The sequence below is a fragment of the Xenopus tropicalis genome, chromosome 4 (genome assembly GCF_000004195.4).
Source record: "Xenopus tropicalis strain Nigerian chromosome 4, UCB_Xtro_10.0, whole genome shotgun sequence".
Lineage (NCBI taxonomy): Eukaryota > Metazoa > Chordata > Amphibia > Anura > Pipidae > Xenopus > Xenopus tropicalis.
The window spans coordinates 137,544,987-137,559,501 of record NC_030680.2 but is presented as its reverse complement, the minus strand read 5'-3'; the positions used below and the strand labels follow the sequence as shown (position 1 = coordinate 137,559,501).

Here is a 14,515-nt window from a genome sequence, read left to right as displayed (position 1 = left end):
CACTGCTACTATAGGCACCATCTCTCCCTACTATACCTGCTATCCCACAGCCCCAGTCCCTTCCCAGAGGCTATTATCCCACTGCTACTATAGGCACCATCTCTCCCTACTATACCTGCTATCCCACAGCCCCAGTCCCTTCCCAGAGGCTATTATCCCACTGCTACTATAGGCACCATCTCTCCCTACTATACCTGCTATCCCACAGCCACAGTCCCTTCCCAGAGGCTATTATCCCCCCACTGCTACTATAGGCACCATCTCTCCCTACTATACCTGCTATCCCACAGCCACAGTCCCTTCCCAGAGGCTATTATCCCACTGCTACTATAGGCACCATCTCTCCCTACTATACCTGCTGTCCCACAGCCCCAGTCCCTTCCCAGAGGCTATTATCCCCCCACTGCTACTATAGGCACCATCTCTCCCTACTATATCTGCTATCCCACAGCCCCAGTCCCTTCCCAGAGGCTATTATCCCCCCACTGCTACTATAGGCACCATCTCTCCCTACTATACCTGCTATCCCACAGCCACAGTCCCTTCCCAGAGGCTATTATCCCCCCACTGCTACTATAGGCACCATCTCTCCCTACTATACCTGCTATCCCACAGCCCCAGTCCCTTCCCAGAGGCTATTATCCCCCCAATGCTACTATAGGCACCATCTCTCCCTACTATACCTGCTATCCCACAGCCCCAGTCCCTTCCCAGAGGCTATTATCCCCCCACTGCTACTATAGGCACCATCTCTCCCTACTATACCTGCTATCTGACAGCCACAGTCCCTTCCCAGAGGCTATTATGTGGGGGAACCCAGTCTCATTTGTTTGCTCAGTACAGGAATACAAGGAGGAATGAGGGAGTGACAGCTGCCCACAGCACAATAATAAACAGAAAATTCCTTGCAATGATTAGATGGGAAGCATCATATCGCCTGTCGAGGACTGTATTTATTGGGATGAGGTACAGGAATTTCTGGGAGAAGAAGCTCAGTTTGAGGCCGTTGGGTTGCTAAGTAGTACGGGCAGACTGTGTGCCATACGCTGTCGGTCTGGTAATGCGGCGCCATTTGACTCTTTTGGTTATTTTGAGAGAGAGAGGAATGAGCAGGTTTTTTATTTTTAAGTGAACACTATAGTGCATATTCCTGGCCTCTGTATTCTTAGCTTCTGCCTGACGGAGCGCCTGACAGAAAACAGCAGGTGTGGGAGAAACAAGCTGGGGAGATGGTTCATCTGTAAGAATGGCTCCGGACAATGTATTTCCAGGGTACTTGCACCTGTCTGTTTGGATCATGGGGTTTCAGACTGTCTGTGCCCACCCAATCAGCCACAGGGGGGAAAGTCATGGGACTTCTTGGTGACTTCTAATTTACAACTGCATGTCATTTTTTTAAATACACAAGTGAGTCATGTGACACAAATGACATTATTAAGTACCCAATAACCAATGACATCACTAAGCACCCTTTATAAGGATATACTATAAGGATATTCATGGCTATTGTGTATATCTATTGTAAACATAAGGATATTTGAAGTCCCTGAGGGCTTCCATGGCTTTTCTACAGGTGGCTTCTGCTATCCTCATATTTTATAGCAGAGATTACTTTCTATAATACACAAGGCTTGATGGGTCTTTAAGTGACATCACTAAGCACTGATTATAACTCATGACATCACTTGGAACCTATAAGAATATATTTTACAGGATATACAAACTTGTGCATTATATTGGAAATAATGTACCCCCAACTGTAAAATATAAGGATAGTATAAGTTGCCAAAGACATCCAGGACTATATAAAGGCACGAGGCTGAGTGTTTCACACAGGTCACTAAATTCCAAGGTGACTTCCAACTTTTTGCTAAAGTCTAATTTCTGTTGATGGGAAGTAACTATAAATCAACACAGGGAAACGGTGTTCCAAAAGAATTTGGAAAACTCATATTCACTGAAGGCCAATTCTTGGGATCTGTGCTATTTTCAACAGAACTAATAAACTCCAGCCAATTATCCACTCCAAGGCCTGTTATTTACTAACTTCTCTTTGAACCAAACCAGCCAGAAAAATGTGACTTCAAACATGGAGACCAGAGGTCCCAGCTCTGTTTAACCCTTGGGTGGCAGCACGCACAACCCTAACTCTTCTAAACTGGGCATGGGACACATAAATACATTCTTACATTATATGCAGACACCTCTTACATCAGTGCTGTGAGCTGGAAGCAACTAACAATATTATATGTACTGGGGCCAAAATACAATGACATCATTCAAAGAGGTTCTAGAGATTTTGGGCATGCTATTAGCCATACAAATCTTTTGGAGGCTGAAATTCATTCAACAGGTCTCTCCCTTTCCATATATATGTTATTGTTAGTGTATATATACCCTTTAACCACAGAAAGGCTGTGCTGAAACATGTATGCAGTCTATTAATCTACAGCAACCAATCAGATGTTTTTTTCCATAATTCTAACTACATTTAATAAGTAAAAGCTACTGTAGATTGGTTGTTATGGGTTGCCAGGAGCCTCATTTCTTGACTTGGGATCCAACTGGAAGATCTCAGCCCTGTAGGTGAGGTCCCCAGCCTGATCAAGGACATATATGTAGTGATGAGCGAATTTTTTCTCCAGGCATGGATTTGCAGCGAATTTCTGCATTTTGCCATTGGCGAATTGTTGCGCAAAACTTCCGTGAAAATTTGCAGCGGAAAGTTCGTCGCACAAATTTCATCAAATTGGGTGCGGTCGCGTTAAAATTGGACGTGGTCGTGTAAAAGAAAACGCGGGCGACAAAAAAAAAAGATGAGGGCGATCAAAAAAAGACGAGAGCGACCAAAAAAAGATGGAGGCGACAAAATAGACGCGGGTGACCAAAAAAAACGCTGTTTTGCGAATTTTCTTGCCGTTTCACGAATTTTATGGCAAATCGTAACGCGACAGATTTGCTCATCACTACATTTATGTTGAATGACTCTAATGCATCTCTGATACAGGATTCTCCATGGAAATGAAACTCTTTTCCATTCTCCCCTTTACCATTCTCTAACTTGAGTCAGACCTGTTTTTCTCTCACAAGCTCTTTATGGGGATGGAGTCACCAAATTAGCAACATGACTACTGTACACTTAAAGTCATTTATATTGGGTAACGAGGGGGAATAATGTGCTCATCTGTTTCTCCATGTGTCAGCTCCTTTCAGGACGGTACCAAAGGGTTACTCAGTAACTAGATGATTCGTGTATTTAGCAGAACTAACTATGGAGACTCCTGGGATTCTATGAACTGTCATTTATCATGTTCTGTGTCTCTTTGCAGCCTTGGTCACAGGATCCCTTTCCCAGATTCCTGACCAGCAACATGGATGTTCTCAAGGTAGCTGCTACCCTGCCACTGGAGACTTGCTGGTGGGCCGAGCCGATAAGCTCAAAGCTACATCTACCTGTGGCCTTCGGAGAGCTCAGCCATACTGTATAGTCAGCCATTTGCAGGTGAGTTTGCTTGAATGGTGATGCATTTTGGGCTAAGAGTGAAAAGTAAGAGATCCCAGGGGCAGTAGTGATTTGACATGGGGCAGTTTCTCTAGTTTGGATAGGCCTGGGGATGGCCTTGATTGTCCAACGACTAAGCATGAAAAAACAGACTAGAGAAGCAAGAAACTATTGTGCAAAAGAACATGAGGTGAAAACTTTCATCATTCATCTTCCCAATCTAAATTCAATCAACTCCATACTGTCTTCCTATAGCCAAAGGAAAATAACCCCAGCATGCCTAAAGTAAAATTAATAAATTAAAATGCCCTTGACTAGCACTTAGACAAATTCATTCACTTGCAACCCTTCCTGTACCCTTATTCCAACTTAATATGGCAATGATAGGTAAAACGTTCTGGTCTTCCCCAAGCAACCAATAAGTTGGTAGCTGTGACTTCTTTTGTTGCTATAGGTTACTATACCTGGAGCATACTTTGTGCCCCTTACTACATTACGTCCTTAGATGGCAAACGCTGTTTTTTTCTGATGCCTTCCAGGATGAAAAGAAATGCTTCGTCTGCGACTCTCGCAAGCCCTACAATCCCCTGTATAACCCCATCAGCCACCGCATTGAAAACGTTATTACAACCTTTGCTCCTCATCGAAAAAAGGCTTGGTGGCAGTCTGAAAATGGTAAGTGGCATTTTGATGCATAATTGATATCAGTGACAGATAATAATCAACCGTTCCTCTGGTTTCCCTCGCATGACCTGTACTTGCATCAAGAGCAACTGCACCCATTGATGCCAAGGGACCCTGTAGCTAATTACACCCAGTACCTGGCAGTGGATGCTCTTGCTGTGTCTCTCTCTCAGACGTCTATCCCAACATCCCCTTGTTTTACTCAAGAAGCATCATCAACATGAGCATTTTCCTCACCGTAGCTCCTTCCCACCTAAAGCACTCAGTCCTCTCGCTCACAGTTATCATGGTCCTTTCCCCTAGACACAGGCACCAAAAGGGGTTATTTACAAACTCAAGTGCAGTGTGCAAAATGCAATTTTGGACACAAATCCCCATGTTCTTTACCCATATTGGAGCATTTTAATCATAATTACAGCATAATTTGTGCCGAAATTGCATGTGCAAACTGGGTACAAGTCTAGTTTTTTCAGGGTGGTGGTTGGCTCATTTCTGAGGAACTAAAAAGAACTTCTGCATCTGATTTACTTTGCACGAGCCTAGAGCACCTATTGACACAACGGGCTGTGGGAATCCTGGATCTACTGCCAGGTTCTGGGCAGGGTATAGGGTGTAGCTACAGGGTCCCTTGGCATCAATAGGTGCAGTTGCTCAGTTTATCTGAAGAGCCAGGATGGACACATTGGAAACCAAGTGGAAGTGCAGGAGCATTGCTTAATGAATAGCATAAATACGTGTTCTCTGCACTTGCAGGTACATTCGGAAAAAAAAAACCCTATATTACTGGGTAACACTGATCATTTTTTTTAGATGACACTAAGCACAATGGAATAGCATATTTAATAAACTCAGAAGGCAGACCTATAAAAAGACAATACTGACATCTACTGCCAATATCCTTTACATTGGGTCCCAAAGTTGGCACCAGGTCTAGCTATCCATAGAAATCAGCATCTAGCATTTACTATTCACCTATTTTAAAGAACACTTGATTGGTTGTTATGGGTTACAAGACTTTATATTGCATTTGGTCCCACAACATTTTGTTTAGTTTTGTAGTTACCCAGTATAAAATATACAGGTATGGGATCTGTTATACGGAAACCTAATATCCAGAAAGTTCCAATTACGGAAAGGTCATCTTCCAAAGATTCCATTATAAGCAAATAATTCTAATTTTTAAAGATGATTTCCTTTTTCTCTGTAATAATAAAACAGTACCTGTACTTGATCCCAACTAAGATATAATTAATCCTTATTGGGGGCAGAACAGCCCTATTGGGTTTATTTAATGGTTAAATGATTCCCTTTTCTCTGTAATAATAAAACAGTACCTGTACTTGATCCCAACTAAGATATAATTACCCCTTATTGGGGGCAGAACAGCCCTATTGGGTTTATTTAATGGTTAAATGATTCCCTTTTCTCTGTAATAATAAAACAGTACCTGTACTTGATCCCAACTAAGATATAATTACCCCTTATTGGGGGCAGAACAGCCCTATTGGGTTTATTTCATGGTTAAATGATTCCCTTTTCTCTGTAATAATAAAACAGTACCTGTACTTGATCCCAACTAAGATATAATTACCCCTTATTGGGGGCAGAACAGCCCTATTGGGTTTATTTCATGGTTAAATAATTCCCTTTTCTCTGTAATAATAAAACAGTACCTGTACTTGATCCCAACTAAGATATAATTACCCCTTATTGGGGGCAGAACAGCCCTATTGGGTTTATTTCATGGTTAAATGATTCCCTTTTCTCTGTAATAATAAAACAGTACCTGTACTTGATCCCAACTAAGATATAATTACCCCTTATTGGGGGCAGAACAGCCCTATTGGGTTTATTTCATGGTTAAATAATTCCCTTTTCTCTGTAATAATAAAACAGTACCTGTACTTGATCCCAACTAAGATATAATGACCCCTTATTGGGGGCAGAACAGCCCTATTGGGTTTATTTCATGGTTAAATGATTTTTTAGTAGACTTAAGGTACGGAGATCCAAATTATTGAAAGATACCTTATCTGGAATACCGAGCATTCTGGGTAACATGTCCCATACCTGTACCACATGCGGCTTCTTTTAATTGGCCAGTCCAGTATACAGCGGACTACTTTGTGCCAGTAGCAGAATATTCTTCTCCTGTGGAGGACATGATGGTCTGTATGTTGGATAGCATTGCTTAGCACTTTCATACTTGTGCTTTTGCTGCTGAATGATATCATTCCCTCTGGAGCACAAAGGGAAGGCAGAAAATGTCTAACTCCGGCCGTTCCATTTACTGCACTAAAGGGGAAACTGTGACTCATCTCGCCGGTATCCAGAAGATCCAGAGATATTAAATAGAGCATCACAGCATTTTTATACGAAGTTGTTTATTCCAGGCGAGGAGGAAGAAGGGTGTTTCCAGCTGCTGTCGCCGTGCTCGGCAGACCGATTCGCTATGCATTACTGTTACTGGGGTTGTGGTGCCAGGGAAATCCCACAGTGCCTGCTCGCTGGATGGGGAAGAGACATCCTGGCTGGCTGCTTTTGTACTCTAAAAGACTTCAGAGCATCATGGGTTATAGGAAATTTATAGCTATATTTCCCATTGCCCCCAATGTGGAAAATGGTTTTGATTCACTGGTTCATTTCAATGCTTATCGGAAAAATTTCCACGACCATTGCAGAACTTCATATAATGCTGTTTATTTTTTTAAAGGGGTTGTTCATTGTTAAATTAGTATGAAGTAGAGAGTGATATAGGAGCAACTAGGCGGTGGTTTGAAAGAGAGACAGCAATATGAATAGAGAAGGGCCTCAATAGATGGGATGTTTAAAAGCATATTTTTTTGTATACTAAGCTCTAAACTCACATTTTGATAAAGGTATTTGAGTTTTTCTATTGGAACTAGTTGTCCTTATTAATAGATAATCAGGAACTTGATATGCAAGTGTATTTGATTTAGAAAAACAAACTTGAATTTACAGACTTGAAAATTGATAAATAAGCAAATATATCTCAGCTGGGATCAAGTACAAGGCACTTTTTTATTATCATTTGCCCTTTTAATAAGAAAGAGTTTAGGTGTGTAGATCAGTGGTACAAAAAGGGGCAATCAATCATGCAAATGCCCAGGGTTTCCAGAGGGGAACCCCTAAAGCAGGGGTCCCCAACCTTTCTTACTTGTGAGCCACAGTCAAATGTAAAAAGGCTTGGAGAGCAACACAAGCACCATAAAAGTTCATGGAGGAGCCAAATAAGGGCTGTGATTGGCTATTAGGGGCCTCTATGCACCCTATCAGCTTACAGGGGGCTTTATTTGGTAGGAAATCTTGTTTTTATTCAACCAAAACTTGCCCCCAAGTCAGGAATTCAAAAATAACTACCTGGTTTGGGGGCACTGAGAGCAACATCCAAGGGGTTTGGGAGCAGCATGTTGTCCCCTGAGCCACTGGTTGGGGATCACTGCCCTAAAGAATAAGTGGAGGAGAAGACACACATGAATACTGTGGGAGAACTCTAGAACAGGCGAACAGAGATGGCAGCTGGCTCAAGGTCGCCAGTGAGATAAATTCCTGCATTGGGTTTAATAGGCTCATTTTGGCAATTACTATTTTGGTCTATAGAAGGTCTTAAAAATTCCAGGAATGATTTTTAATCTTACTGGCTGAAATCTCTGCATTGTAATGAGGATGATTTAAACATGAAATGCTACTCTAGTATTATGGTTGGGAAGAAACTAAAGCTGGCCATTTGCGGGAAAATTCTCACCATGTCGATCATTGCCCAATATGGCCCCCTTAGATTGGGTTAATCATCTTTGGGGGACCTTTCTGACATCAAGAGAGCACTACAACCAAAGACTGATGTGGTCTTTAGGATTTACAGCATTCTTGATTCGTATCTAACTCAACCCTGATCAGACACTCAGACATCTAACTCAACCCTGATGGACACTTCTCAATCCAAAGAACAGAACCCTTAGAGAACCTTAAGAACCCTTAGTACACACAATGCAGACTATGCACACAAACAGAGACTAATGTTAGAGGGCTATAAGCATCAAAGCTGTATATCTATTATTATATTAATTAATAGTGCAAAATCAGCTGTAGGGAGTAGGGCACAGAACTTTAATATTGGTATTTTTATAAACATTGATTTACAAGGATGTCTCTGAGCCAAAATGTATTTATAGACTATCATATGGGCTCCACAGAAGTAACTTTTTAGGCCCTCATGTCTGGTTCTAAATGTGCATCATGACTTCCACTAGACCTGTTCTACTACTGGCTTTTTACTAGCTTTTTGCTCTACTGTCTTTGTTGTTAATACCCTTAACTGTGGTCTTCATAGAGGTATTAATAACAGAGACCAGACTGTGCTCATTCATCATATGATGAAATCTATTTGCAATGTTGCTTATATTAACTTCCCCTTTAAATACAGTATTTGTACCATGGTCAAGAACAAACAATTGGACACGGTCTTATCTCTGGCAAACACATTATATATGGAACAGCTGGCAGGAATGCCTGACTTGCACACTTTGCCTTTAGCTTATCACAGAGTAATGGCGGGTGGTGCATAGTGTATGTGCTAAATAAGAGATAACGCTCCTGTTTGGCTTGGGTTCAAGTCGAACAGCTCAGGCCGAAGGAATGCGCTAATTGTATACGAGCGGAGCAGGTGTATAATTGCAGTGTCTCTTTCTTCATCTCACAACAAGAAATGATGAATGCCAGAGTATTAGTTCTACATACCAATATCCCCCAGCTGCTGGGATTGCAGGAGTAATATGCACGCATTCGGCTGATGGATTCAATGGAAATGCTCCATGTTTGTGGATATTTAAATACCAAAATAGGGACTGCAATTTACAGTGATGGAGACCGTTTTTCTGGATGGTCGATGAGGATGAGAGTCCAACCCTTATGATCATGGGCACTAACAGGGCTACAGTTATCTCAATATGGCCTCTGTTGGCAAACCCCAAGAGAGGGAGACCATGCAAACTTCTTGTAGATAATGTCATGGTTGGATTCAAACTTAGGACCCCAAGATCTACAATTCCTTACCAGCAAGGCATCTTCTTAGTCAAAGTATCTACAGATCTGGGTGCTGCCTTTGCAGCAACAAAACTGCCGCCTTTATATGACACCCTTCTTGGTGGAAAGACCACAAGGGCCCAACACTAGCCAAAGGGACCTTTATAAACTTGAAGATACAATGGGAAACATGATAGTGTTTGGAAGTGTGTATATATCTCTGTATTTGCCAGAACTTGAATTACCATATGATATAAAGTAGGACACAGTGTCGGACTGGGACCTCAGAGGCCCACCAGAAAACCTTAGACTATAGGCCCACCCTCCAAATTTTTTTTCTTCTTTCCTCGCCCAACCTCTTCATTCTCCTAGCCTCTTTTATTTACATGCTACCATCGATCCTTCCATTATTATTATTATTATTTATATAGCACCATCAATTTACACAGCGATCTACAGAATAGAGGGGTACAAAAGACAGAACAGGTAACATGTACATATAAACAATTCACAAAAATGGTTTGCAGTTACATTGGATGAGGATCGGAGACACTAGGGGGAGGGCCCTGCTCGTAAGAGCTTACATTCTATTCCCATTCAGAAATAGTGAATGCCCATGAAACAGGTCAACTGGTCAGGAGCAGGAGGGCCCACTGACCCCTGGGCCCACCGGAAGTTTTCCTGGTATCCTGGTGGGCCAGTCCGACACTGGTAGGACAGTATAATAATACAAGAGTTATGAACATTATGTAAATGATATCCTTATAAACGGTGCTTAGTGATGTCATCAGTTATAATCGGAGTCTAGTGATGTAATTTCTGTCACATGACTCACGGAAAGTTGTATGTTATAATAAAGTACCCCCTGTCATAAAATATAGGGTTTTTAGAAGACACCTCGGAGTTCCATGACCTGTATAAAAGCACCCGGCCTTTGCTGAATTATAATATCCTTATATTTTACAATAGGGGGTACTTTCTTCACTATATATATATATATATCCCTGGCTGAAACTGAAGGATGCTCAATGTACTTAAGAATAATCTCTGCCTACCAATACCTGTTTTCATTCATTTTAGGTGTTTCCGCAGTCACTATTCAGCTAGATTTGGAGGCTGAATTTCACTTCACCCACCTGATCATGACCTTCAAGGTAAATGTATATGTTTGTTATCTTCCCCCCTAATGTCCAAAGGATCCCTCTCTTAAAGCGGACCTGTCACCCTAAGAAATTATTCCAAATCCTTTTCTATCATGTTAGTTGAGCAAAATAAACTTTACTTACACTATATAAACTATTAAAATCTTGCTGCCTTCAGTCTTGGAATTCATGATTACAGCCAGCAGGCCGGTGCCATTTTGTGTACACTGTTATGAAGGCAAGCTTTGTTTTACCCCAAAATCTTATGCATTTGCCATCTAGCTGATATCTAGGAAGTGCTGAATGGAAAATTGAAGTAATTGTAATTAAAAATCTGAGCAGTCAATCATATATTGCCTGCCACGCCTCTATGCCTGCGGCATAGAGGCGGGGCAGGCAATATATGATTGACAGCTCAGATTTTTAAATACATTTATAACAGGTATGGATGATTTAATTAAAAAAATAATTTGGGTTTCATGTTTAATTTTTAAAAGACTTTTGTTATACAGCTTTTTATCTGTGGGTGACAGGTCCCCTTCAAATATTTTCTTAAATATTTTCCTCTTATGCTATAGACCTTCAGGCCGGCGGCCATGCTGGTGGAACGCTCTGCAGACTTTGGCCGTACCTGGCAGGCTTACCGTTACTTTGGACACGACTGTGCCTCCTCCTTCCCAAACGTGTCCCGCAGTGCCCTGAGGAAGGTGGATGAAGTTATCTGTGAATCCCGTTACTCTGACATTGAGCCCTCTACGGAAGGGGAGGTGAGAAGGAACATAAACTGTCAACAGTAGATCCAGTAACCAGGCCGTGAACTTGTGGCCATGAATGAACCTTTCATAAAGCAGCCTGAGAACCGGGGATCCATATACAACAAACCCGGCATGGGGGGGAGACAAAGATCATTAGATGGAAATCATCGCTTTCTAGATATCCCCTATAATTTTCTGGAACATAAACTGAACCATTTCTAGTAAGGGAAACATGACAATAAAAATACTTTCATGATGATCCAACAATAACTGCGGGTTATTAGAGCAGTTTCAAAATAACAGTGTGGCCTTTATCTCCCACCAACTTGCAAACTGCCTATAATAACCTCGCATTCTGGGAACATTTACTTGCAATTGAGCCCTGTACGTAAAGGGGTTGTTCACATTTAACTTTTAGTATGATGTAGAGAGTGATATTCTGAGATAATTTGCAATTGGTCATCGATTTCAATATTTGCATTTTTTTCAATTACTTTTTCAAAGTCCGAAGCGAACTGGTTGGTAGGGTTCAGTTCAACCTAGCAACCAGGTGACAGAAATATGAACAGAGCAGGACTTACATAGAAGGATAAGGAATAAAAAGTAACAATAACAATAAAACTGTAGCCTCACATATTAATAATTTTTGGCTGCTGGGGTAAGTGACCCCCTTTTGAAAGCTGGAAATAGTCAGAAGAAGAGGGCAAATAATTCAAATCAGCACAAAATTCTCAACGTTATTTGACTGGTCTGGTTACAATGGAATTCTGGGGGAAACAATTGTACAATTGGATGAAAAGACCATTTTTATGCTGGTAGCCTTCAAAAAATGGAGGAGACGGCTGCACACAAACCTTGTCCAACAAAGCCCTTAAATAAAATAGCATCACCAACCTATTAATTCCATCATATGGACTGAATATTGGTGCGCCATCTTTTAATTACCTTATTTGTACATCCTTGTAGTGTCCATGGCCAAATGTCACCAATTTCTGACCAATAATCATGCAAGACCATCAGCTGGATATCAGGCAAACAGTCCACGTGGGGCCAGCATTAGAGTCAAAGTCCTGTAATATGGGAATACAGTTATAGAAACCATCAAACTATGGGTTCCCAATATTTTCCCACCTTCTTGACTGATAACTATACCCCCAGAATGAATACTTAACCAATAAATAGTTTATATCATATTAAGTGGCCTATTAAAGAATCTCCCCAAACTGGAATATATATATCAGTAAATATTGCCCTTTTACATCCTTTCCCTTGAGCCGCCATTTAGTGATGGGCTGTGCGCTCCCTCAGAGATCAGCTGACAGGAAATAATGCAGCTCTAACTGTAACAGGAAGTAGTGTGGGAGCAAAAGGCAGAACTCTGTCCATTGATTGGCTGATGGGGCCTAGCATGTATGTGTGCCTTGGCTTGTTTGTGTGCACTGTGAATCCTATGATCCCAGGGGGCGGCCCTTAGTATTTAAAATGGCAGTTTCCCATTTAAGATTACCCAATGGCACACCCAAAAGTATATTTTTTACTAAAATGTTTTATTTAGATGAAGTAGGGTTTAATACACCAACATTGTCTGGGGGTTAATGTTCCTTTAACAACCCAAATATGGCCAATTCCTGCATGACCACCACTGATAGGATTTTCCCCCCTGAGGGGTCAGCTCTGATCTGATATTACACACTCGGTTTGATGGCACCAACATGACACGATAGTTGTGCAATTCAGTCAATATCTAACAACTTATCCACCAGATTTTACAGTTTGTACCCTTCTGTCTGTAGAATATGAGCTGCCCTGACCCCTTCCCTTCTCTGGGTCAGGCTTCTGGATGCAATGAGAGCAAATGTACCTCTAGTTCAAAAGATGTGAGTGTGAGGCATGTCGGAAGTACCGAGTGCCAAGACCTCTTTATATGAAGGTTACGTTTATGGTTTTCCTAAACCACAAATAGCAGATCGTCTTACAAAGATGTCCCAGCCTAAATGTTAATGGCCGCTGGGTAACTCAGCTGCAGTGTGAGTCTCCGGGCTGCCTCTGGTAGAAAGCTAGCAAGCAATATGGTTTCAATTAAACAGAAAGAAAACAAATATGATGTTAAATGCTTTCCAGCCTAGAGATAGCCTCTAATTTTCATTTTCTTCTATTTGTGTGTGCTCTAGGTCATTTACAGAGTTTTGGATCCAGCTATCCCGATCCGAGACCCATATGGCCCAAATATTCAGAGTAAGTCTTCAAAACAAACCTTTTGTAAACATTGCAAAACTCATTTATTAAAGTCCTCAGAAAGCTTACAATTCCCTTGTGCCTAATACAGAAGCTGATATAAAGCTGGCCACATACAGACTAACCAGGTGGTCCTTGCCAATTGTTTCAAACAAATTTGTGGCCCATGTTTGCTTGCGTGGGACCCCAGTAGAGTTGCTACCTGCCCAGAATTCAACCGGACTAGCTGGAAAATCACCAACTGGGGCCGGTACCGATAATACAAAGTTACTGGCAAAGTACTTGTTGGTAGATTTTGTAATACCTTATAAACCCCTCCCTTTTCTCACCTTCTCCGCAGCCAATCAGCCTTAAAAATCACAGGCCCACCTCTGCTCTGCCTATTCCCCACCCATTGCCCTGCTCATTACGTGGCCCTCTCCATCATTTTCCTGCCCCCAAATGACGTCACAGTCTGCCCCCAACCCGAAGGCTGGTTCTATGAATTATAAACAGTGACAACCCTAGATCCCTAGAGCATTGTTTATGTATACCAAAGGAATGATGATTTGAATGTAATGGCTCTAGACCCCCATTGGTACATGGAGAAGTTCATCTGAAAGATAGATCATGTGCTTTTGCAGTGTCTCTATGGAATAAAGCTGCAAACAATGGCCCCAAAAAGTTAGACAGCCTCCCCCAAACAAGCAGATTTTGACCTGTGTTTCCATTTTTAATGTTGCCAAACCCAAGAAACCGAGAAGAGTCAGAACAGTCATTTCATTTTCAATTGGTTAACAATACCTAGGAGAATTACCTAAGACAGGGCTGCCCAACTGGAGGCCTGTGGGCTGGATGTGGCCCTCCAAAGGATGTGGCCTTCTTCCAGATTTAATTGTATGACACCATCATTTTAGTTTAATGTAACCCTTGAACATGCTATATGCCCACTACATGTAATAAGGTAGACAGCTCTGACCTAAGGGGTCATTTATTAGATGCAGGACAGGGTGCAAAGTCCAAAAAACAGGCACAGTCTTTTATGTTCTAACACTTTGCGTCCTACCCTGCACCTTAAATATCAGCAGGTCTCTGCTTTCCAAAGCTGAAGCTGGGTATCCAAGTCCTCCCCATGTATACAGAGCTGCCTGTGAGGTGCATAGGCTTCCCATCTC

At 41.7% G+C, this 14,515-nt stretch overlaps 1 protein-coding gene across 2 annotated transcripts in view; it reads left to right on the top strand.

The window, feature by feature from the left end:
* Positions 1-14,515, top strand: part of lamb2 (laminin subunit beta 2) — a 66,681-nt gene that overhangs the window by 14,746 nt on the left and 37,420 nt on the right. For both annotated transcript variants that reach the window (XM_002933055.5, XM_004914099.3), the window contains exons 3-7: positions 3,330-3,502; positions 4,042-4,177; positions 10,310-10,383; positions 10,950-11,138; positions 13,298-13,361. In XM_002933055.5, the coding sequence (XP_002933101.1) occupies positions 3,330-3,502; positions 4,042-4,177; positions 10,310-10,383; positions 10,950-11,138; positions 13,298-13,361 (636 nt within the window). The remainder of the gene's footprint in view (positions 1-3,329; positions 3,503-4,041; positions 4,178-10,309; positions 10,384-10,949; positions 11,139-13,297; positions 13,362-14,515) is intronic.